The 24,295-nt window shown below is 37.9% G+C and overlaps 4 protein-coding genes across 4 annotated transcripts; 2 read left to right on the top strand and 2 right to left on the bottom strand.

Moving 5' to 3' along the window:
- Nucleotides 1-2,806, bottom strand: LOC112004844 (small ribosomal subunit protein uS2). The gene is made up of 5 exons (XM_024037073.2): nt 2,558-2,806; nt 1,303-1,565; nt 942-1,139; nt 653-851; nt 1-277 (listed from the first exon to the last, which is right to left on the bottom strand). The coding sequence occupies exons 1-5, from the start codon at nt 2,700-2,702 to the stop codon at nt 177-179; spliced, it is 906 nt and encodes a 301-aa protein (XP_023892841.1). The 5' UTR covers nt 2,703-2,806; the 3' UTR covers nt 1-176.
- Nucleotides 2,807-4,166: 1,360 nt separating this feature from the next.
- Nucleotides 4,167-14,219, top strand: LOC112004843 (protein SLOW WALKER 2). Its single transcript, XM_065780833.1, is given in 17 exon segments — nt 4,167-5,135; nt 6,164-6,239; nt 6,671-6,790; nt 6,859-6,934; nt 7,318-7,386; nt 7,507-7,587; nt 8,301-8,372; nt 9,214-9,306; nt 9,602-9,757; nt 9,907-9,990; nt 10,131-10,274; nt 11,440-11,529; nt 11,884-11,956; nt 12,049-12,418; nt 12,896-13,118; nt 13,282-13,339; nt 13,342-14,219. Coding segments are annotated over 17 exon segments (3,183 nt in total). The 5' UTR covers nt 4,167-4,351; the 3' UTR covers nt 13,956-14,219.
- Nucleotides 14,220-15,243: 1,024 nt separating this feature from the next.
- On the bottom strand, nt 15,244-17,877 carry LOC112004839 (17.4 kDa class III heat shock protein). Its single transcript, XM_065780832.1, has 3 exons — nt 17,697-17,877; nt 16,586-16,822; nt 15,244-15,742 (listed from the first exon to the last, which is right to left on the bottom strand). Exons 2-3 carry the CDS (start codon nt 16,787-16,789, stop codon nt 15,485-15,487), a joined length of 462 nt encoding a protein of 153 aa, XP_065636904.1. The 5' UTR covers nt 16,790-16,822; nt 17,697-17,877; the 3' UTR covers nt 15,244-15,484.
- A 5,108-nt stretch (nt 17,878-22,985) lies between these two features.
- LOC136070634 (uncharacterized) lies at nt 22,986-23,936 on the top strand. Its single transcript, XM_065780822.1, has one exon. The coding sequence runs from the start codon at nt 22,986-22,988 to the stop codon at nt 23,934-23,936; it is 951 nt and encodes a 316-aa protein (XP_065636894.1).
- The last annotated feature ends 359 nt before the right edge of the window (nt 23,937-24,295 follow it).

The following is a 24,295-nucleotide window of genomic DNA, read 5'->3' as shown; positions in this document are numbered from 1 at the left end:
TTACACAAATATTAAATCATAAAATATAAAGCATCCTCAACAAAGTCAAAAATCCCTGAAACTCAAATCTAAAACTAAGCTGTTCATTTCCCAACAGAAAATTGATAATACTTAAAAATCTAACTCAAAATCCTGAATGCAAAGTGCATTTAAGTAAAAGAGCTGGCAAACTTCTTTTAATCCCAGCCAGTAGCAGGAGGAGCACCTTCAATAACGGTAACAGTAGAAGCCATTGGGGGTGGTGGAACAACATCCCATTCAGCTGTTAGAGGAGGAGCTGTAGTAGAACAACAAAAGGGTTTAGAAATATATTTAAAAACATGTCAGCAGCTCTGAAGGACAGAATGACATCCATCATATAATTTTTAGAAGAAAACACAAACTATCAGCTTTGTAAGAAAAGCAACAAAACACTAACACAAAATGGGGGAGGGGAATTTAAGCCCAAACCCAAGTTATCGTCCATGAGAGAATATGTATAAACAATGCCAATAAATCACAAGGCTCTTGGAAAATATGTATAAACAATCACATTATATATGCGTAAGAATAATAGCTCAAGTCCATGCAAATAAAATTAGACGGACAACGTCAACAAGATAATATCTTCGATTTTAACAAGCCAATGTATAAGAAAGTAATTTAGTTCTACCTGCTTCAGAGCCCCAGGTACCAGCAACTACTGGTGGTGGAACTTCAGTGCTCCACTGGGTATCGGCACCTTGAACAGGCCATTGGTCAGCAGCAAGGGGAGCAGCAGAATACTCAATTCCATAATCTGTAATCGCAGTTGGTTCTTCTTCTTCTTGTTGCTTAGCCTCCTCTGGCTCCCGATAGAAGAATAGATCCACCTAAACATACAAAGAATGTCCCATTTTTAAATTGGCAATTTAGCTTTCCAACAAAAGGCCACCAAACAAAGCATTCTAGTTTCCACATACCATCACTTCCCATTTAGAACCAACACGAATAGTACCACGCATCTGCAGAACCATCCTTGCCAAAAGCCAGAAGAGACATCCTATGCTATGCTTCCCCTTGTTGTTAGCAGGGATCCCAATATCAACATACCGCATTGGTGAATCAGTATCACAAAAAGCAATGGTTGGGATATTTCCAAGAGCAGCTTCCTTAATGGGCTGCAGTCAACTTTTGGTAGTGAGTAAACATTGGTACAAACAAGAAGCAGCAACAGCAAAAATAATGCAAGAACATCAATATAAATATAATCCTCAAAATTTAATAACATTCATAGTTCTCAATAGCATGGGCATCATGTTAATTGTGAACAGCAGTAATCACCTGGTGATCAGTCCTTGGATCGGTAAGGATGAGAAGACGGGGCTCACTGAATGATGTTTGTAGCTGATTGGTGAAGGTACCAGGAGTGTGCCTTCCAGCAATAGCATGGGCACCTGTGTACTGAGCAAACTTCAGAACCGCTCTCTGACCATAAGGCCTTGCAGACTGTACAATGATGTCCTGAGGATTCTCAATGGCAACAATTACCCGGGCTGCCAGCTGAAGCTTCTCCCAAGTCTTTCCCAGGTTGATAATGTAAATGCCTAAAGTCAAGACAAAAGTAATCAAGTATTAGAAAATGTATATTGGTAATCAATACATACACATGCAATAGCAATTTGCACATGCAATATCAAACAACCCCAATTTGTATGTATATATACAAAAACAGACAAGAAAATAAAGCTCTTTATAGCATTTGTATTTTTAATTTACTTTCCCAGTAGACCACACAATTAAGAACTGCATTTTCAAGCCCAAATTTCAGAAATTTTAAATTGAATCAACACAATCTGCTTTTAGGAGTTAGAAAAAAAAAAAAGAGAAATACGGAGGCTACAAGTATAAACTAGCCTTAAAACCTTCAATCTTAAATATTCTATTTACAGATGAAATGCAAAACAATATAATCTAAAATGCAAAATTTCACTTCTCATTCTGAGATTGATTGAAACAGATACTTTACACCAAAGATTGAGACAAGCATCCAGGCCGATCCTAGGGTATCTTCATTTTTGCAGAAATAATTCTCAAAATCATTACGCAAATTATGCTGTCTCCGAAGTCCAAGTCCAATAAGATCAATTATACAAAGACACAACAGACAAACTGGCCAAGATGTGGAATCAATTGTATAAACAAGTCTTCACCAACTGACCACAATGCATAAGAACCTTCCTATTGCATCAGCATCCAAAGATGCAGAATGTGAAACATCAAGACAATAACGTTCATTAATCTTAATAATCATCAAAACATACAAACAAATATACGCACATCAACAAATAACCATAAGATCTCTAAAAAATAGCAAAAACCCAGAAACAAAAACTCACTAACTCTAACAAATAAGCTATACCCATTTCTCCAAAGGACACAAAATCCAAAACCCAGATCTCAAAATCCCTCCTTTCTCTCTCCCAAACTCACACTTTCTCACATTCCAAACATACCACTACACAACCAAAAACCACACCAACAAAAACAGAGAAAGATCTAAGAAAGTGATATAGAGGAAAAATAAATAAATAAATACCATCGTTTCTCCTCTTGAAGATGTATCGCTCCATCTGGAAATCACAGTTCTTGGTTCCCAAGTGGACATCGGAGGCCAACATCATCTGAATATCAGACTCCTTTTGGGAGAGCTGGTGTGGTGGTGCTGCTGTGGTGTTTGCCATTTTTGCTTTGAAAAAGCTCTAAGCTTTGCAAGCTTGCCTGCCGTGCCTGAGCTTTCTGCGAATGGTAGAGGAAAATGAAAGAGGGATTCGGGTAGGGTTTTGTACTGGTAGCTTATAAATGGGGTACACTGAAACCCTAGCTTCGTCTTAATGACTCAAATGCCCCCTTCCCTACTATGCAATTTACATTTTACACATTTTATAAATATTTTTTTTTATCCATTTTCAATTAAAATAATTCATACTCCAATCCAAAATTATTGTAAAAAGAATTTCTTTTATCCTTAAATTATTTATAAAAATATTTGTTTAAAAATTTTGGGATGAAAGAAAAAATTTGTAAGTGTGTTTAAGTACCAATAATTTACACTTTTTATAAATATTTTATTTTATTTTTATCCATTTTCAATTAAAATAATTCATACTCCAATCCAAAATTATTGTAAATAGTACTTTTTTTATCCTTAAATTAATTATAATAAAAATTGTTAAAAAAAATTAGGATGAAAAAAAAAATCTTTTTGTGTGTCTAGGTACCTATAATTTCCTAATTTGTATAGAGTAATAAAAAAAAAATATATAGTTTCTAATAGTATACTAAATATGTGACAAAAAAATTAACTTAAAAACAAAAAGCTAGTTTTATTACCATTTTTTAAAAATAAAAAGAAGACAAAAAGATAAAAGATAAAACTTTTAACCCAATAGAACTTTGAAGTTTAAAAGCAAAAAATTAAATTGATAATAATTTTAGAGATGAAAATAATATTTTATTTTAAAATAAAATAAAACCCTAATTTAGGGGGGGAAATGTCATAAAATTCACTTCTTTATGGCTCGAGCATTTATATTATTTTATGCAAAAAATTTTATCTATTTTAGTATAAATTTTTATTTTTATTTTACACACTTTTTAAAACACTTTATATTTAATTATCTATTTTACACTATATTATATTAAAATAGAAATTTTTATCGATTGTTTTAATTTTTTTTTTCTTCGCATATTATAATCACTATTCATCCTCTTTCTTCATTATCAAGATATGTAAATAATAAATAAAAAAATTAAATGCAAAATGAATAATATCAATACATATTTATGCAATTAGCATAACAACTTTACAAATTTACACATTTATGCAAATGGTGTTGAGACTTAAGTGTGCATTTGGCAAAAATTAAAATGCCAGCTTATTTTACTTTTTAACTTATTTTTGCTATTATTTATAAGTTTTACTGTATTTTTTGATATTATTCATAAATTCCACTATACTATTTCAGATAACTTTTACTTTTATCTATAATATTTTCAGTAAAAAATTTTTAATTTTAACAAAGTAAATGAAACCCAAACGAACCCTAAATAACTAAAATTTGATTTATTTTTCTATTTTCCATTGTCTATCTAAATGATTCATTGAGCTCCAAAGTCCAACCCTAAACCCTTAGACCCGAGCCCATAATAACTGTGCGTTGGCCAATACCCAGTAGGGCCAACAGTCCATAAACACGACTTTGCATCGTTCACAAAAACTTCCAACTTCTCACACCATCCCGCTTCAAAACCCTCACTGAACTACAAAGTACAAACCTTAAACCCTGTCTCCCTTCCCTCTCTCTCTCAGTTAGCTTTCACATATGCAGTAATGGCTGGTTCGTCAAAGTCCAAAAAACCTTCAAAAATCCCAGAAGACATAGACGCTATCAGATCCGACGTGGCCTCTTTTGCTTCTTCTCTTGGCCTCTCTTCCTCTCTCCCATCCTCCTCTTCTGGCTTCAACGATTCTGATTTTCTCAAAACTGGTCCTCTTAAACCAAAACCCAACAAGGCTCAAAAGAAAAACAACCAGAAGACCAACAATACCAATGAAAACAATGAGAAATTCAAGCCTAATAAGGGGTTTGATAAACCAAAACCAGATCCTAAGTATACCCAGAAGCCAAAGTTTCAGAATTTCAATCCAAATGAGAGAAACAAGAATACCCAGAAGCCAAAAGACCAAGCTTTGAACACAAATGAGAAATTCAAGCCTAAACTGCCTGTACTGGCAGTTGATGACAGTGATAAGCAAAGGGGCTTTGATAAGTTCAAGAATTTACCAAAGCTGCCATTGATGAAAGCTAGTGGGTTGGGAGTGTGGTATGTGGATGCTGCTGAATTGGAAGCAAGAGTTGTTGGAGAGGGGAGGAGAGTGGAGGCAAGAAATGTGCAGCAATGGAAGAGTGTGGTGGAGAAGAAGAGGGAGCTTGGGGAGCGGTTGATGGCACAGTACGCAAAGGATTATGAGGCCTCAAGAGGACAGAGTGGGGATATTAAGATGTTGGCGGCCACACAGAGGTCTGGTACTGCAGCTGATAAGGTCTCGGCCTTTGCAGTTATGGTGGGAGATAATCCAATTGCCAATTTGCGGTCACTCGATGCACTTTTGGGTAAGGTTGCTTTGGAATTGAAGGTTTGACTATTTTGAATTAATAGTTTCTACATTTGAATTATGAATGTGCAGTTTGCAGAGTTTAGGTTGATATTGATTTGTTAATAACTTTACTTCTGATGCTGAAATGGGGCGATTTTATAGAAGGTGAAGCAAAAGGGTGTTTTGATGTCTAGTTTGGTTATTCTATAAAAGTTAATTTTTGTTTCTTCCTAAATATATTTTTCATTTTCTGAAAATAGAGAATACAAAGTTTACGGTCATGGTTAAAGAAGGTTGGTTAAGTTTGTGAAAAAGAATATTGTTGAGAGGATTTCTAGGCTTGTAAAAGTTATGTGACTTAGTAATATTGTGTAGTTGTAAAGAATGTGTGAATGAGATAGACGTGGGGGTGGAAGTTGGAACATGACTTTGTCTAGTTATTGATGAATCCATGATAAAGTTATGACTTATGAAATGTACGAGCTCCTCCTTGTAGAACTCTAATCATGCTTCTATTGATATTTATGGGACTAGGGGAAGTCAAGAGAGCAATTTCTGCATGTTGTATGCTCCTTTAGATATATTGGTATTGGGGATGGTATACACAATAGTGAATACTGGTACAAGCAGTATTTGTACAGATATGTTGTTCTTGGATTGTTTTCCATTATAATTAGCTTTCATCTAGAACACTACTTGAAAAGCATGTGTCGTTTATTCCATGAATTCTTTGATAAGTGAAAGTGTTGTCTATGAATGCTAGGTCTCTGTTTTTGTATGGCTTTGCTCTAGATGCTACTTCAATACTGATTCTTGGCTTGTTCACTGTTATGTGCTAAAGGGAAACTACAATAAGAACCACACTTTTCTGGTGTTGTATATATATTGCATTTCAATGTGGTGTAAAACTGATGACCATTCTAGAAATGAAAGTTATTTGTGTCAAATTCTATGCACTTGAGTGCTTCTTTTTGCTCAATGGGGTTTGATGAGTAATCTATTGAGTGATTGAGTTGCTTTAAATGAACGGATCATTTGTTGCAGGAATGGTAACATCAAAAGTTGGGAAGCGTCATGCACTTACTGGTTTTGATACTCTGAAAGAACTGTTTATTTCAAGGTTCTCTCTCTTGCTCTCTCTCTCTAATTTCATGAAATCTTATAACCTAAGAAATGACTAATCTGTGTTAGTTGCTTAATGCCCTCTCGGAGCATGAGTACTTGGTTGAGGTGTGCCCTAGGTATGTGGCCTCTGCCTGTCATAGCCACTTTAATCACTGTTTTTATAGTTTCTGGTTGTATTCTATTACTTTAGAGTTTCTTCTTTTTAATTTTCAATTAATGTATGAGAACCTCCTGGTTCCTAGTTTGTCATGTGTTATTGTACATGAGTCAGGAAATTAGAAGCAGTTCCACTGTTAGTATAGAATTTCATTGGCTTCAACATTTCTGTTTATATTATGACTCTCATTCAACAATTCTCTACTTTGCATGTATGTAGATTACATGCTTAATTGCTGCACTGACTGCCCCATATTTTCCTTTTATCAGTTTACTACCTGATCGTAAGCTGAAGAGCCTCTTGCAGAGACCAGTAGATACTCTTCCAGAGACAAAGGATGGTTATTCCCTTCTACTTTTCTGGTATTGGGAGGACTGCTTAAAGCAGAGGTATGTGTTATATCTGTATCATTAAATGAACACTGCTGGTTCTACAATTATAAACATTTCTTTTTCAGGTATGAACGCTTTGTTGTTGGACTTGAGGAAGCATCAAGAGATATGTTACCTGCACTAAAAAATAAGGCTTTGAAGGTTAGTTGATTCTTTATTTTTTCTCTCTCTCTGACTATCCATTGAGCTTACTCATGAGCATTTATAATTCACTTTTATAGATCACTTTCTGAAATGTTTTCCTAATTATAGATCTTGATTCCTCTTTAGAGCACTTGTAATGATTATTTGTAACTTGGAAGTATGATCTAAGTATCTTGCAGCTATTTAAGTTCTTGAATAAGCTTCTTTTTTAATTTTTTTTAATTTTTTTATACACTGTATGTTGCAGTGAGGTTTAGCTCTTAATCAGATGTTGCATATAAATGTGAATGATAAAATCAAATATATAGCGGATTAGAACATAAATAATATAAATTTGATGTTGGCCAAAGCTTTTGTGACATCAATTTCATATTTTGCAGACAATTTATGTGCTGCTGAAGAGTAAATCAGAACAAGAACGGAGGTTGCTCTCTGCATTAGTTAACAAAGTAAGTTCACCGTTCACATTGAATTTTGGCCTCGTCTTATTGAATTATATTGTCTAATTGAAGTTACTCCCACTTTTGACCCTGGTTTATTGTCTGCTTCAAATTTTTGGTTACATACAGCTGGGAGATCCTGAAAACAAGGCCGCATCCAATGCTGACTTTCACTTAGCAAACCTTTTATCTGACCATCCAAATATGAAGGTAAGACAGTGTCTTGTGTTGCTGCTTCTAATTCTTTGCCTTATATATGACATGGGAGCTTATGTGCTTGTTACACTGGCTTGTTTTAACCAATGACCCATACAAACTGAAACTTCAAGGGTTAGAGTATAGGACATTGCATTCTATTCTGTAGGGAAAGGCTGTACCTAGGTTATAAGTCAAATCTAGCAAGATATGCCATTTTATAGATGGACAGTTTTTAATTAGGACCCCCACCCCACCCCCCACCCCCCACCCCCCCCCCCAAAAAAAAAAAAAAGCGCAGAGCAGCTAGAATCCTCAACGCATTAGTTAGGGTTGGCTTACCCACTTTTCATTGCATTTGAGGTCTGATGCAGCATGTCACTAGGACACTCCAATGAATATCTGTATTGGACCATTCATAATAGTGACTAAATTATATGCTAGTTGTCAACCTCTCAACCCTCCTCCTTTACCCGGGCTTGGGACCAGCTGTGAACTAAACATATGACACTAAGCACAAACACAAGCAGAATTAACAAACCACAAAACCCCCACACGCGCCCCCCTCCCCCCCCCCCCCCCCCCACACACACACACACACACAACAAAACAAAACAAAAAAAGGAATAGAAAACTGCTGTTTTCTGGTTTTTTGGGTGAACATAGTAACATTCAGAGGAGCTATTCTGGATGCTGATGTTATCTACTTTGTGAGGTCCTCTTTACAGGCTGTGGTGATTGACGAGGTGGATTCTTTACTTTTTCGGCCGCATCTAGGATTTCGAGCAAAGTACCATTCTGTAAGTCCCTTTATATAAACTGCTGATTATTTGAATCACTGCCATGTAATTAGGAGGAAACTGCATTTATAGAAAATGAATTTTCCCATATGTTTTTCTAGTACTCTCCATATTTATTTCAATCTTGTACTTGGAAAAAGATTGGCTGCAGTCTTATGTATAGCATCTTATGATGGAGTTTTTAAACTTGACAATCTAATGGTCACCACTGTCCCAGCACAGTGGTGAGATATTTGGAGTGTTTAGCATTTTTTTGCACCATAATCATGTTTACTAGGATTAACATTTAACTGATAAAACTCATTTGATCATGCATGCTTGTTAAGTCTGGTGCATTTTTCTATTCTTGTGTACGCATTCATAGGTTCCCGAGGAACATATATAAGAATGTATGTATAATCTGTAATCTTATCATACTTAGGATATTTCTACCTTTCTACCCTAATGCCATTTGTCTTTCTGTAAATAAGTTGCCTCTGTACGTTAGTTCAACTGATTCCAGTCACTTAGATAGTTTTGAGCTTGATTCAATGTATTATCCCGATTCTTTCTGAATTATATATTCCTGAGCAAACGCATATAGTATGACTCTATTTCGTATTTGAAATCATATGAGCAGACGGCATGTTATTTCTTGTTTTGTGCCACTTGTTATAATGTACTGAAACTACATTGGTAGGTATAGTGAACTGATTCTGATCACCTAGATTTTAAGTATTCCATTAAACTATGTACTTCAACTTCCATAAATTACTCCAATTCTTTACACACACACACACAAACAATTCATTTTCATTTGTTTAACCCACAAACATATTAAATCTGTTGTGTACATTTGCAGGTTAACTTTTTGAGTCAAATTCGTCTCAATCATAGGGGAGATGGACCAAAGGTGGCAAAACGTTTAATAGATGTATATTTTGCACTTTTCAAGGTATGAGTACACTTCTGTTTTTACTTTTTATCATTTCTAATGACATTTTTTCTTTCACATTTAAATTAATTTTACAAATCCTCTACCTTACCAACTCAAGTTCTTTTGTCAGATAGTTTCTTTAAAACCTTCTCCCCTTGTGTGTTTGTGTTAAAATACTTAGTATTCTCAAAAAAAAAAAAAAAAAAAAAAAAATCTTTTGTCAGATGTGTAGTTCAATTGCTACAATATTGAGTAGTCCTTTTGAATTACTAAGAATGTTAGAAAGTCCATTGATTATGATTCACCATTTCAGGTTCTGATTACCGAGGCTGAAGCTGATAAAAAGATAGATGAAAGTGGCAAAGCAGTGGATAGAAAAGCTCATGGTTCTAAGAAGGATAGCGAAGTGAAAAGTTCATCAGAAACTCACGTTGAATTGGATTCGCGGCTTTTATCGGCTCTTCTAACAGTCAGTACAAAAGTTCATTATATCTAAGTCAAGAGTTACTCTGATAGGATTTTTTGTCAGCTTCCCAATTGAGATAGCCATGCTTTCTGAAAGGCTTTTTTTTCTGAATATTTTTACTAATTACCTGTGCTTTCACTTCATCCTCATAGGGAGTTAATAGAGCATTTCCGTTTGTCTCAAGCAATGAGGCTGATGACATTATTGAGGTCCAAACACCAACGCTTTTTAAATTGGTAAGTGTAATGGTTGATATCAATTAATAGTGAGAACTGGGTGAGAAGAAAACTTTGTTTTTGTATTGTCATATGGATGTTCATATCTCATGATTGCCTTTATAATATGCTAGATGTTAATATGAACCTTTTACCTTCAGGTTCATTCAAAGAATTTCAATGTAGGAGTTCAAGCATTAATGCTTCTTGATAAGATCTCATCTAAGAATCAAATTGTTAGTGACCGGTTTTACCGTGCCTTGTATGCAAAACTCCTACTTCCAGCTGTCCTGAATTCTTCAAAGGTAAGTAAATTTGGGCTTATTTAATATGTGCTTCCTTTTTCTGGATAATGATATATTTGAAATGCTTAGCTCAATAATCAATTATATTTAATGTGGTTTAGTTTTGTTTGATTGCAGATACATACTATGTGAATTCCATTTCTAATAGTTCATAAGAACTTGCAAATTCCATTTCTTATTATTATTATCTTTCAACTTTTTTGGGGTTTTGTTATCACAATTCTTGGCGTTCCATTGTCATATGATGGCATTTGAATATTTAAACTAGCTTATGGTATTGAAGTAGGGTGAGGATGTTTTAATTCAAGTTCATCTCTACGTGGATTTAGATATTTTTAGAGAGAGAGAACCCCCAAATTAATAGTTCTGCCTAATGCCCTGTTTTTCTGATACTACCAAACACATGAAAGTGCATAATTTTTTTTTGGAAAACAACCCTATCTCATGCTAAGCTAAATAAGGGAAGTCAAGAGATAGTTTTCCTTTGACTTTTTTTTTTAATTTTATTATTATTATTATTATTATTATTATTATTATTATGATACTACCAAACACAAAAAAAAAAAAAAAAAAAAAAAACTATCTTCACATAAAGGTTTTCCATCAAAACAAATGGAGATTAGGATGACCTTGTTGATATTTTAGGTTCTCCTTTATCATATACAGCCCTAAAAGTGAAGACTATCTTCCTGACCCGTGTGGGCTTGCTGTGGAAATTGTTTCTTCAGTTATTGAGATAGTATGTAACAAACTTAAGATCTCTCTAAGGAATTGTTTCCCAAAATAATAATAATAATAATAATATATCCATCCTAAAAATATGAATTTCAAGGTAGTTTGCAGGACATGAGTTATCCTTTGAGAATGTGGCAATCTCTTATTTAGTTAGATGACAAATTTTCATTTGTGATTTAATGATAGTGTTAACATTACTAGCTTGTTCTTCAATTTTCATTATCATTCTTCCCCAATTGACTTGTACCATAGAATTGGGTTTAGCCAGAGCAGAGTGGCATTTCTTTGATTCATTCGCCCTACATGATCATTAACTTTCTTCCAGTGGAGAAGGGGCAGACCTTTCCCATCTAGCGTTTGGCGTGCAGCTTTTCTTGCATTCTCTCTTGGTTTCATTTTGTGATTGATCTTTACATGGCTTGTCTTTCAGGCTGAAATGTTTATTGGACTTCTTCTTAGAGCAATGAAAAGTGATGTGAATTTAAAGCGTGTTGCAGCTTTTGCAAAGCGTGTTTTGCAGGTTAGTATTCTCAGCTTGTCCTTTTTCAAGCAGATGTTGAACAAAAGCAATCCATTTGGATAGTTCTACATGTACTTCCTGTTGTAAAGTACCTTATCAATATAAACCCAGAATTTACCTTCTGTATTGCATTCATTTATGCTCTTTTGATGCCATGAAGAAAGAGCAAGACATTTTTTTTGTCACAAATGAGGGCCCTGGTCTTTGTTTGTACATATGTTTGAGCATTTTGTAACTCGTGAATTATGAAGTGAAGATCCATAGGGTAGTCGGAGTTGGGTCTGTCAATTAAGGATTTATGGCTTTTCTTGTCCTGTACTTTGACAAAAATTACATATGCAAACACACCTACAGGTTGCGCTTCAGCAGCCTCCTCAATTTGCCTGTGGATGCATTTTTCTCCTCTCTGAAGTTCTTAAAGCTAGGCACCCTTGTGGTAAGATGGGTTTCATTTTAGGATTCTCTGAGCTGCATTGTATCCCATTGTAAATGTTTTTACGTTTGAAATAAGAATTCTATCACCATTCAGGAACATGGTGCTTCAGAATGAATCAATTGATGAAGAGCTTGAACATTTTGAAGATGTTGTTGAAGAAACTGATGATGAACCAAACACTACATCAAAGAAAGAAGAACATGTTGTTGGGCTTGTTCATGGTAGTGATGCTGCTAAGTCTGACAGTGCATCTTCAGAAGATGAAGATGACACTCCTGCTTCTGATTCTGAAGATGTTTCGGATGGAGAGGAATTGCTTGTGAGAAATGACTCAAAAGATCTTGAGGAATCCAAAACCTTATCTGAACATAATGGGCAGCAACATCAAGTATCCTCTAAGTCATCTTTGTTGCCTGGAGGGTACAATCTGCGGCATAGAGAACCCTCTTACTGGTCAGTTGTCTATCCTAAGCTTATTTTAACTAGTTCTAACTTCCACAGCATGCAACATATATATATGGGCAATAAAGACTATAATTCAATACTTTGGACAGAAGCCTTTTGGGCATGAGGATAAACCACTTAGCTCGTCAGGGGTGAAAAGCCCCTGGATCTTGGTAACTGGTTCTAGCGGATGGGGTCCAGTTGCCCGTAGGGGTTTGATTAACGTACAACTAATCTGAGTGAAGTTCTCCTACATTCAAAAAAAAAAACTTTGGACAAAAAACCACAAAATCATGCAAATTATAAAAATTTAATCTAGTCATTGTGTAATAGTTAAGCAACATTGAACATCTTTGCTCTAGGAACAACCTAGTGCAGGGTTTTTCTTTTGGGTTATGTTGCAAATTTTCTAGCACATTGCCTTACTCTTTATCTAATAGCATATTCATTCTTTTCTCTCTTTCTAATTTTCGAATGCACTTTCAGCAATGCAAATCATGTAAGCTGGTGGGAGCTGGTGGTACTTGCTTCTCATTCGCACCCTTCAGTTGCTACCATGGCTAAGACCCTTCTTTCAGGGGCCAATATTGTCTACAATGGAAACCCACTGCATGACCTATCACTGACTGCTTTTCTAGACAAATTCATGGAGAAGAAACCAAAGCCAAGCACATGGCATGGTGGTTCCCAAATCGAACCTTCTAGGAAGGTCAGTTTCTATACTGAACTTTCTAGACCTGTAAATATTTTTCCTTAAGTAAACACCCCCCCCAACCCAAAAAAAAATCCTAATGTGAAATTCTTGTCTAGCGTTCTTGAGTGATGAAATCATGGACCTTTTATTGTGTTGCTGACTTCATTTTTGTCTCCAGCTTGACATGAACAATAACTTAATTGGGCCAGAGATACTCTCTTTGGCTGAAGTTGATGTACCCCAGAGGATCTTGTCTTTCACAAGTTTTATGTGAATAAAATGACTTCCTCCAAGAAACCAAAAAAGAAAAAGAAGAAAGGAGCAGAGGAAGAGGCTGCTGAAGATTTGTTTGAAGTGGATGGTGGTGAAGTGGATGACGGTGAAGTGGATGGCGGTGATGAGAGTGATAACGAAGAAATTGAAAATATGTTGGATTCGGCTAATGTTTCCATGGAAGCAGATGGTGACTACGATTATGATGATTTGGACCAAGTTGCTAATGAAGATGATGAAGACTTGGTTGGTAATGTCAGCGATGCAGAAACAGATGTCCCCTCAGATATTGCTGAGGGAGAAGATTTTGATGCCATTGCAGATGATGATCACAGTGACAATAGCGATGATGTTGATATAGGGGATGCAGATGATGATGTTGATAATGAGGATGAGGATGAGATATTTGACCAAAGAAAAAGAAAACAAAAGGCTGGTGGCAAGGCTGCAGCGTCCCCATTTGCAAGTATTGAATACTATGAGCATTTGTTGAATGAGGATAGTCCTGCTAAAGAGGGTTCCACAAAAAAGAAGCTCAAGTCACGAAAGAAAAGAAGAGTCGCCAAAAATGAATCTTAACAACTCATTCACTATACTGTCTGATCTAGGAAACACAATGTAATACTCAATTTATTCATATCTTGCAGTAGCTGGAAAGAGATTATTCAGCCTAGTGCATCAATTACTGGTACGAATGGCACCCAACTATTCCATAGCATTTTTGTTAAAGAGGAAATATGCTTTGTTTAATCTAGAAACAGACCTCAAGGCTCAAGTGTGGCAAACTTGCTGTTTTGCTACACACCTTAATATAATCCCTTCCCAGATCACCTTTGGCCAAAAGTTTTTTTTTTTTTTTTTTTTTGGTATTGGATATTTATCCCCTTCTTTGAATGAGATTGGATTGCAAAGTCCCAACATCATAGTCATGAGATTCAATTCATTGCACTTGCATGAAATGGGAGACCATGACCTCTGGTTCATCTTCTCTATATTCCAGTTTATCAACTCAAGCTATACTTTACTTATGCTGTAGGGTAGTATTCCGTATGCATGGAACAAAAAATCAAGTATAGTTTGTATGCATGGAACAACAAATCAAGTATAGTTTGGATGGAAAGGAAAACGACATGTAGTTTACCAGGGCAAAAAGGACTGCACAGGGTTTTGCCCCTCCGATGAAAAGAGGATAAACATCAACTTGAGGAAAGAACCAAAATGATATGCGTAATTTAACCATAAAGATCAGCTATGTACTAGTGTAAACTCGATAAAAACTATATTTTCAGACTCAGGCTAGCAATTTTACTTTGAAAGTTCCAAACCCAACATAATGGTTAACCTCTAACCTTCGTGTGGATTACATTGAATGGTACTTATTAATACCTTTGCGTTGATTGTCTTGTATGAAGATTTTGATTTACAATTATTATTCATGTATCAGATACCTGGTATATTTGCTCTACAATACATCCTCTCGTGATGTGCCCATACATTGTAAGAGGAATATACAGGGAACAATCCATATATCAAATAATCTATGAGATTAGTTGATTTGTGGCTATATAAGCTCTTTTGGTTTGGTCAGCTAGATAATTATTCATGTATCATATCATCCTCTCATTATCTCAGTGTGTATGCTCCAGATCCTCTCACAAGTTCACTAAGGATCCACACATTCAAAATGGATGAGATATTCTAGTTGATTAGGCTATGTCAGCCCCTATGTTTTGGTCAACTAGTGATTACAAGTTATACTGAACTCCAACAGAGGCTTCTAAATAATTTCTACATCCTCAGTGCCTTACAGACATTGTCTGTCCCAGTGTCAACTTCAATTTACAATATCCAAGGCGGTCTCAAACAGTGATCATCGAAGACATAAAAATAACATTACATGAATCAAAACACTACACCATTTACCACACAAAGTAGTAGGAAGATACACAGGAATTTTTTGACATGCTAGATTGCTTCCTCGAAGCATTCAAATAACAACCAACTTGATGCCTAAACTAAAACCTATCTACAACATCGTGGTGACACAAATTAGAAGCCTAGAAACTTATCACTCCCACTTTGTCTTTCCCATCCTCCCCAAATCTATTTTAGGAAATGGTAACTTCAACAGTTTTGGACTTGGGTGGTGGAGGAAGCTTCTCAACAACCACAGTCAAAACCCCATTTTCGCATTTGGCTGTAATGGCTGACACATTAGCATTTTCGGGCAATCTGAACTTTCTCAGAAGCTTTTTTGGTGCCCTTCTCTCAAGCCTGAGGTACTTGCAACCTTCTTCTTCTCCCTCTTCACGTTTTCGCTTTCCACCACTCCTGATCACGAGAGTGTTCTCATCTTCAACCATTACCTGCAACAAAGTAGAAAGAAGACCTTAGGCAGAGCTTCCCAAATATTATCATTTGCACAACATTTAGACAGTTTAGTTTGCTATTAAAGTCTTCAGTATGACATACGCATTCAGGCTTCATAAAGACCAAAAGGCTTGGGAGAGAAATGATAAATATTATAAGTCTCCCATAGCCGTTTCCAAAATATGTGTCATTTCTAGCTAAATCTTAATCATCTACAAATACCAAAAATTCATTAAATCCATCAAACAGAAAATTCCTAGACAAGTTTCATGACCTACAGCCTCGCTCAATATACATATGAAGTTCTCTTATATCATAAAGGATAGTACAAGGGATACAAGGGATCCTCTCCCTCAAATTTTTGAAAGAGAAAAGCGCCATTTCACATCAAAGATTTAGCTTTTTATGAATATATAGATATACATGATCCTAAGTTATTGAAAATCAGAGAGCATTCCTAATTGCACAGAATGAGTAGTTAAATTACATAAAAGTAAGTACACCTATAGATTCATGAAAAAATCACATCACATCAAGTACACCTATAGATTCATGAAAAATCAAATCTTCTGCATGAAATGGACCATATCCATATCAAAACAAATTGGATGTGCATTATCAGTAGATGCTGTATCAAATTTTTGCCCCTAACTAGAAACAAACCATTCTCTTCTTCATCATATCAAAATGGAAGTGCAATTATCAGTACAAGCTCTCTCAACCTTGTACCTCCTCTTCATCAAATTCCACAAACTTCTAAATCCAACCACACCATTCAAGCACACAATGTTGTAAAATAAAACATTAGCAATGTAGGAAGGTGGGAAAGATAGACACACCTGAATATCAGACTTGGACAGACCAGGCACGTCCATGTAGAAAATGTACTCCTTGGGAGTGTCCAAAATGTCCACTGGAATGCTCAACACACCCTTGCTCTCATTGGACTCGTGTTCCTGCGAAGGAAACATCAATTTCTCAAAGCTCTCCGGGATATTGAACAGGTGGTTCACCAAGTCCCCACTGATCCCAACACGGCTCATTTTTTCCAATTCTTAGCAACACACGTGAATGCTCTGTGAATTTCAACAAACACAGCAACAAGCATTAGCAACTAACAGCAACAAGAGTGATACTACAAATTTTTCTACATAAATTGATGTGTCAAATTATTGTTGATGTGACACTAGTTACGTTCATTTACACATTAATTTGGAAACTATTTATAGTAAAATTGACATAGCTTAGCATTATCCATCAACTACACAATATTCAAAAGCCTTGACCGTCAGAAAAATGCAACAGCAAAAATAATCACGTTGAGAGAGAAAAGGAGAGTAAAGCAAAATGAAAGCGAAGGGCGCAAGTGTTTCATTTCATTCGTGCATAAATCAAACAAGCCTAGGGATAGCTTAAACAGTACGTCTTCCGGATTAAGAACTCTGTTTGTTTCACGAGAAATTGGCAAAATAAAGTGAAGGAAAATGGTTACAAGTAAATATAATAGCAACTAAACATTAATCGATAGCCTTAACCCCAGAAACTACAACTAACCCACTTGCGCAAAACTTCGAAAAACAGCGATGGCGTAGTGAAATCCCACTGACCCAGTAAGGAAAGTATAAATTTTTCTAAGATTTACAAGCTGATGCTCCTGCTTGTTTCTCGGGAAAAAAATGCAGAGAGAGAGAGAGAGAGAGAGAGTAGCAAAATGCTAGCTAGTAAAGGGTGTTAGCATTTCATTTCGTTTCATTTATGATGACCCACAAAAGTTTAGCGATTGATTAAGCATTAAAGTGTTCAAGAACAAGAAGGTAGTACTCTGTTTGTTTCTCGAGAAAACAGTAAAAGAAAGTGAAGAAAAAACTGTTCACAAATAAAATGAACTGGCCCACCTAGAAGAAAGGAAAAGAAGAGAAGAGAAGAGAAAATGAAAACCGTATGCTTTACCTGATAAATGCCAAATGGGTCTTTCGGATCTGCGCGGGAAAACACACTGATAAAGCTGTGACTGATTGTTTGCCGAGAAAATGTGGGAAATGTTTATATAGAAAACAGAGAGACAAAAGCGGAGGAAAGTTCGAGAGGGACAACCGAATGGTCTGGAAAAATCTTGGCCCTTGGAGAAGCCTTATGCCTTACACTTGTAAGACTCTAGGATGGTGTGGGACCTTCTTATCGTTTTATTTTTTGTCGATGTGACTTATCAAATTATTATTATTATTATTTAAAGAATGGATAGTATTCCAAGTAAAAATGCGGTAAAATGTTTCCGTTTTTTAAACTTGTTTTTAACTGAATCAAATTTTGTGTAAAACTTGATATTATCAAAATCGAGTTCTACTAGACGTTGAGAAAAGACAAAAAAACCGTGCTCCTGTAGCACCCATTCCTGAGAGCTTGTCTCTACACATCCCAACCCTCCATAACTCCTCTCCTACTTAATCAATGCCTTAGCCATCCATTTCCTCATCTAAATATCTTTTTCAACTTACCCCACTAATCCCACACTCCCTGATGGAGGTCTCGGATCTGGTAAACCGCACAAAGAGATGCTCCTTTCAAGATATTCGGCTAGAGCTCCCTCCAAACCAACAATCTCAGAACCCCACTGCAAACACCATTATCGGTAAACTCTTATCCCCAAAAACTCTCAGTCTACCAATCATTAAAGAGGTAGTGTCCAAAGCCTGGCGCCCCCTCTATCCTCTTGAAGTTATCAAGCTAGACAGCAACATCTTCCTGTTCAAATTTCAACACGAAACCGACGCCCAAAAAACCTTCCTCAAAAGACCTTGGTCCATCCGTGGAGGGCATCTTATTCTAAAGAAGTGGAACCCTTGCCTTACCTGGAAAGAAGTGGATTTCTCCAAATCCACCCTTTGGATTCAGGTTCATGGGCTACCCACACTCTGGCTCTCAGAAGCCAACCTTAAAATCATTGGCACTTTAGCTAGAGATGTCATTGAGTTAGACTTATCTGGAGAAGAAGGCTCAGAATGGAGAAGATTTACTAGAATCAAAGTTAACATTGACGTTGAACAGCCTTTGCTCCCCGGAGTTTTCCTCCCTCGGCCTAATCTTGACGATCTCTGGGTAAGCCTCAAATATGAGAAGCTTTCCATTATTTGCTATATTTGCGGGCTCATTGGGCACGATGAAAAAGATTGCAACAGAGAAATCTACAAACTGCAAAACCCATTTGGTGCCCGGTTTAAGGCTGCCGGTCCTTGGCTCAGGCTGGAAAACGACCACATTCCGATGCGAGTATACGACAAACCAGATCTGCAGAAAGTTCATGCCACCTGGACTGAGATTGAAGAAGAGCCTCTGGTACCTGACACAGCTGTCCAGCCCTCGGTCGAATGCAGCCAAGATCTGCCCCAAGTATACCCACTCCAAGGACAGATGGTAGTGGGATTGTGCTCCCACGCCAATTGCACCAGCAGCTCCTCACAGATACCGGCTGAACTAGGCGTGACGATCGTTGCCACACAAGGTTTGTCTCATCCTCTATCCCCTAACCCCTGCTTATCTAATATCCAACCCACACCCGATACTCATGTGGGCCCTGTCCTCCCTCAAGCACACAGCCCACCTCAACATCAAACTTTAAATCTTTCTCCGGATATTCACGCACCCACCCCCGTTTCTGAGTTGGGCCCTATCCTCCCTCAAGCCCACAACCCACCTCAACCAAACCACACATCCCATTCATCACCATCTTCGCGACCCAGCCCACACTCTTCCAGCCCAACAAAAACAAACAATCAAACCCAAACTTTTACCCTCTCTCCCCCTTCAACTTTTCACATGGTAAACACTCAATCTATACCCTCTGATACCCCACACACGTCCACCCCTGTCTCTAAAAGAAAAATCTCAAAGGAAGAGCTATCAACCTTTACCAAAAGACTCAAAATAGCTTCAAATGCATCTGAACCAGTCTTCTTTGACCCCGTTACCACAACCCTCATTCCTAAATCAAAGATTGAATCCTTCATCCTGGAAGAAGAGCATAAATCCCACTCCCCCTTCATTCCCAAGGTCCATGGAGAGCCACTCAAAGGTAAAGCTCGAACCCCTAACCTTTCTAAATCTGTTGTTCCCCTTACTTCTGTGGAAGTTGCACACACTCTTTCTGTTCATACGGCCGAGGAGGCGGGCCTTACCATGCCCCTACCCTCACCATGAGGGCCCTTTGCTGGAACTGCCGAGGCATTTGCGGCGCCTCGACAGTCCAAGCCTTAAAGGCTCAAATAAGCAGCGCTTCGCCCAATTTTATTTTTCTTTGCGAAACTAAGGCAACTGATAAGAGAATGAAGGTTGTTATGGAAAAGTTAGGATTTCAGAATAGAATTGTGTTTGATGCCAAAGGAAGAGCTGGCGGTCTAGCTATGATGTGGAAGTCAGATAGCATTGTAAGTGTCTTGGAGTACAACAAAAACCTCATAGCCATCAAAATCTCTGACCCGGTGAGTGATTGGGTCTTAGTGGGCTTTTATGGTCCACCTTACTCCTCCAAAAAGGCCAAAGCATGGATAAACCTAACGGCATTCCTTGAGTCCGTTCAATGTCCTTGGGTCTGCTTTGGCGACTTTAACTACACTTTAAGCCAGGAAGACATCAGCGGAGGAAGCACAAGTTCCCAATCAGTCACCAACCACCTTAGAGATCTTATGTTTGAGTTCAGCGCTGTTGATTTGGGGTTCTCTGGAAACAAATTTACCTGGGCTAGAGGTAAGTGGGGCAGTGCCGCAGTTAAGAGAAGGTTGGACAGAGGTATCGCCAGCATTGCCTGGCGTTTAGCCTTTCCTAAGGCCTGCATATCCCACCTTGGAGCCATTTGTTCCGATCACACACCACTCCTTTTAGATACTTGTCCCAAGGATGCCTTTGCCCACAGGCCTTTCCGTTTTGAAGCGGCCTGGATTCGGGATCCTCGATGCTCTGCTGTCATAGAAAATGCTTGGAATGAGGATGTCAATGGGTCTAATTTCACCAGGTTGTGCAAAAAACAAGAGGCAACCCGCCAAGCCCTCCGTAAATGGAATAAAGAGGTGTTTGGTCTTTGTCAGGTAAGAATCAATACCCTCATCCAAAGGATCTCCAATGTTCAAAATGCCCAAAACAGATGAACACATGCTTTGGCTAACTAAACTCGCTTGGATGGTCGCATCCAAAGAGACAGTCTCTGCATGTCTATTTTGAGAGCTAAATACAAGTTAGAAAATGACTGGTTGAGAAGAGAACCCCCAAGAAACTGCTTCTCCAGTTTGGAAAGCCATTGAAGGTGTCAAGGAAACCATTGTCAAAGGTGCGTGCTACCTAATAGAGATGGAGCCTCCATTAATGTCTGGTTAGAACCGTTGGTCCTTGGATTCAAATTTCATACCAAAGCAGCAAACTGCATTTGCTGAGACACCCCTTATGGTTTCCATGCTCAATCAATGGACCATCCAACATTGGAAAGAGAGTCTTATTCGCCAACTCTTGAACCATCATCTGCAAAGGCAATACCTATCCATTCCACTTGCTGTGCACCAAGGCAACGACAAACTCATTGGGTGCCTTGCTTAAGAGGAGAATTTACAGTCAAATCAGCATACAAAGTCGCCAACCCACAGTCTTCACAAAGTTCTTATCTGACCAGCTATGGAGAAGGCTATGGAAAATCAAAGTGCCTGAAAGGATCAAGATGTTGTTGTGGAGAATCGCATCAAACACCATCCCGGTTAAGGAAATCCTAGCTCAGAGAATGGGATTGGACAATCAGGTGTGTGAACTTTGCCATGAAGCCCTGAATCTTCTTGCCATCTATTCTGCCTCTGTCCTGTAGCCAGAGCAATCGGTTTCTTCTTGCTGGGGAATGAGAGTTCATAACCAAAACATAACCAAGTGCTGATATTGTAAAGTTGGTTCTTGAGCCACCTATTCCTCGGATTTAGAAGTAGACAGAGAGCACATCACCACAACGTTGCATTCACTCTGGATGAAATATGGCTCTTGAGGAATCAACTCATTTTCGAAAGATACCAAGATTGACATTCTTTCTTCCAGCAGCCGATATCTCAAGCAGAGCAGCAGAAATTTCCAATTTGCACAACTAGAAGTACATGCTCCCCTCCTCTCTCACCAACTTCTGGTCACCTCCTCCTAGAGGGTATCATCAAGCTTAATGTAGAATGCAGCGGTTGGACCCACATCCACAGCACTGGCAGTTATTGCTAGAGATCACACTGGGGTTCCTATTAAGCTTTGGGCTAAAAAATATATCAGCTGTCTCCCTGTTCAAGCTGAAGCCGCCTCGGTGCTTTGGCCATCAACCTTGCCACTGCTGAGGGTCGGACGAAATTATTAGAGGAGATTCTAAGATTTGNCAGACATATCATTGATAAGGTTGAAACGAGGCTCACGGGTTGGAGAAGCAAATGCCTCTCTTGGGCAGGAAGATCAACCCTCTTAAACTCAGTGGTTCAATCCATCCCTACCTATGCCATGTCTTCATTCAGCATCCCCAATAGCGTCTGCAACAAGTTAGACTCTCTTTCTAGAAGGTTTTGGTGGAAGCTGAAGAATTCAGATGGGAGGTTCCTAGCACTCACAGCCTGGGACAATCTATGTAAGCCAAAAACCAAAGGAGGTTTGGGGTTTAAAAAAGCAAAACAGATGAACAATGCTTTGCTAACTAAACTCGCTTGGATGGTCGCATCCAAAAGAGACAGTCTCTGCATGTCTATTTTGAGAGCTAAATACAAAGTTAGAAATGACTGGTTGAGAAGAGAACCCCCAAGAACTGCTTCTCCAGTTTGGAAAGCCATTGAAGGTGTCAAGGAAACCATTGTCAAAGGTGCGTGCTACCTAATAGGAGATGGAGCCTCCATTAATGTCTGGTTAGACCCGTGGGTCCCTTGGATTCAAAATTTCATACCAAAGCCAGCACAACCTGCATTTGCTGAGACACCCCTTATGGTTTCCATGCTCATCAATGGACCATCCCAACATTGGAAAGAGAGTCTTATTCGCCAACTCTTTGAACCATCATCTGCAAAGGCAATCCTATCCATTCCACTTGCTGTGCACCAAGGCAACGACAAACTCATTTGGGTGCCTTGCTTAAGAGGAGAATTTACAGTCAAATCAGCATACAAAGTCGCCAACCCACAGTCTTCACAAAGTTCTCTATTTGACTAGCTATGGAGAAGGCTATGGAAAATCAAAGTGCCTGAAAGGATCAAGATGTTGTTGTGGAGAATCGCATCAAACACCATCCCGGTTAAGGAAATCCTAGCTCAGAGAATGGGATTGGACAATCAGGTGTGTGAACTTTGCCATGAAGCCCCTGAATCTTCTTGCCATCTATTCTGCCTCTGTCCTGTAGCCAGAGCAATCTGGTTTTCTTCTTGCTGGGGAATGAGAGTTCATAACCAAAACATAACCAACAGTGCTGATATTGTAAAGTTGGTTCTTGAGCCACCTATTCCCTCGGATTTAGAAGTAGACAGAGAGCACATCACCACAACGTTGGCATTCACTCTGGATGAAATATGGCTCTTGAGGAATCAACTCATTTTCGAAGATACCAAGATTGACATTCTTTCTTCCAGCAGCCGTATCTCAAGCAGAGCAGCAGAAATTTCCAATTTGCACAACCTAGAAGTACATGCTCCCCCTCCTCTCTCACCAACTTCTTGGTCACCTCCTCCAGAGGGTATCATCAAGCTTAATGTAGATGCAGCGGTTGGACCCACATCCACAGCACTGGCAGTTATTGCTAGAGATCACACTGGGGTTCCTATTAAGCTTTGGGCTAAAAAATATATCAGCTGTCTCCCTGTTCAAGCTGAAGCCGCCTCGGTGCTTTGGGCCATCAACCTTGCCACTGCTGAGGGTCGGACGAAAATTATTATAGAAGGAGATTCTAAGATTTGTCTCGACGCACTTTCTGCCAAAGACTCCCTGCCTCCTTGGAATATAAGTAATATTGTTAGTGATGTTTTTTCTATTTGTAAGTCGTTCATTTCTGTTTCTTTTGTTTGGGTTAGAAGAGATTGCAACATGGCAGCCCATGAAACTGCCAAGTTTGCTCCTCAAACCTCTGAGTCTTGTTGTTTTTCTTTGGAAAGTCTGCCATTGGTCCTAGCCACCGTTTGTAAGGCAGACTTCCCCCCCTGTTCTTTCCTTTTTTAGTGCAATGTCATTGAAGTTTAGCAAAAAAAAAAAAAAAATCAAAATCGAGTTCTATACATATTTTTAAGGGAAATTTGATATTAGTAATGTTGAGTTTTACTTAAATTTTCAAAAAAAAAAATTAAATTACAAAATATGCATAGAGTTCAATATTGCTAATGTTGAGTTCTACCTGTATGTATAAAAATCGACATTACTAATGTTGAGTCTTACTTGTAACTTGATTTTGTTAAAATCGAATTAAAAAAATAGAGGCATTTTGTTAAATAGTTTTAAAAAGAGGCATTTTGTTGCATAGTTTGTAAATTGTGGGCAAATGCCCATTTTTCCCTACTATTTCAAATTCATTCTATCTGTAA

This window comes from Quercus suber, unplaced genomic scaffold (genome assembly GCF_002906115.3).
Source record: "Quercus suber isolate HL8 unplaced genomic scaffold, Cork oak 2.0 scaffold_248, whole genome shotgun sequence".
Classification (NCBI taxonomy): Eukaryota; Viridiplantae; Streptophyta; class Magnoliopsida; order Fagales; family Fagaceae; genus Quercus; species Quercus suber.
Note: the sequence above shows the minus strand (reverse complement) of the source record. Positions and strands in the feature narration are given on the sequence as shown.

Excerpts from the sequence above, each read along its gene's own strand:
- LOC112004844 (XM_024037073.2), bottom strand. The coding sequence starts at position 2,702 with ATGGCAAACACCACAGCAGCACCACCACACCAGCTCTCCCAAAAGGAG. Across the intron at positions 852-941 it reads GTTCTAAATGGGAAGTGATG|GTGGATCTATTCTTCTATCG; the intron begins GTATGTGGAAAC and ends TTGTATGTTTAG. Across the intron at positions 278-652 it reads TACCTGGGGCTCTGAAGCAG|CTCCTCCTCTAACAGCTGAA; the intron begins GTAGAACTAAAT and ends GTTCTACTACAG.
- LOC112004839 (XM_065780832.1), bottom strand. The coding sequence starts at position 16,789 with ATGAGCCGTGTTGGGATCAGTGGGGACTTGGTGAACCACCTGTTCAAT. Across the intron at positions 15,743-16,585 it reads TGTCCAAGTCTGATATTCAG|GTAATGGTTGAAGATGAGAA; the intron begins GTGTGTCTATCT and ends ACTTTGTTGCAG.
- LOC136070634 (XM_065780822.1), top strand. The coding sequence starts at position 22,986 with ATGTTGTTGTGGAGAATCGCATCAAACACCATCCCGGTTAAGGAAATC.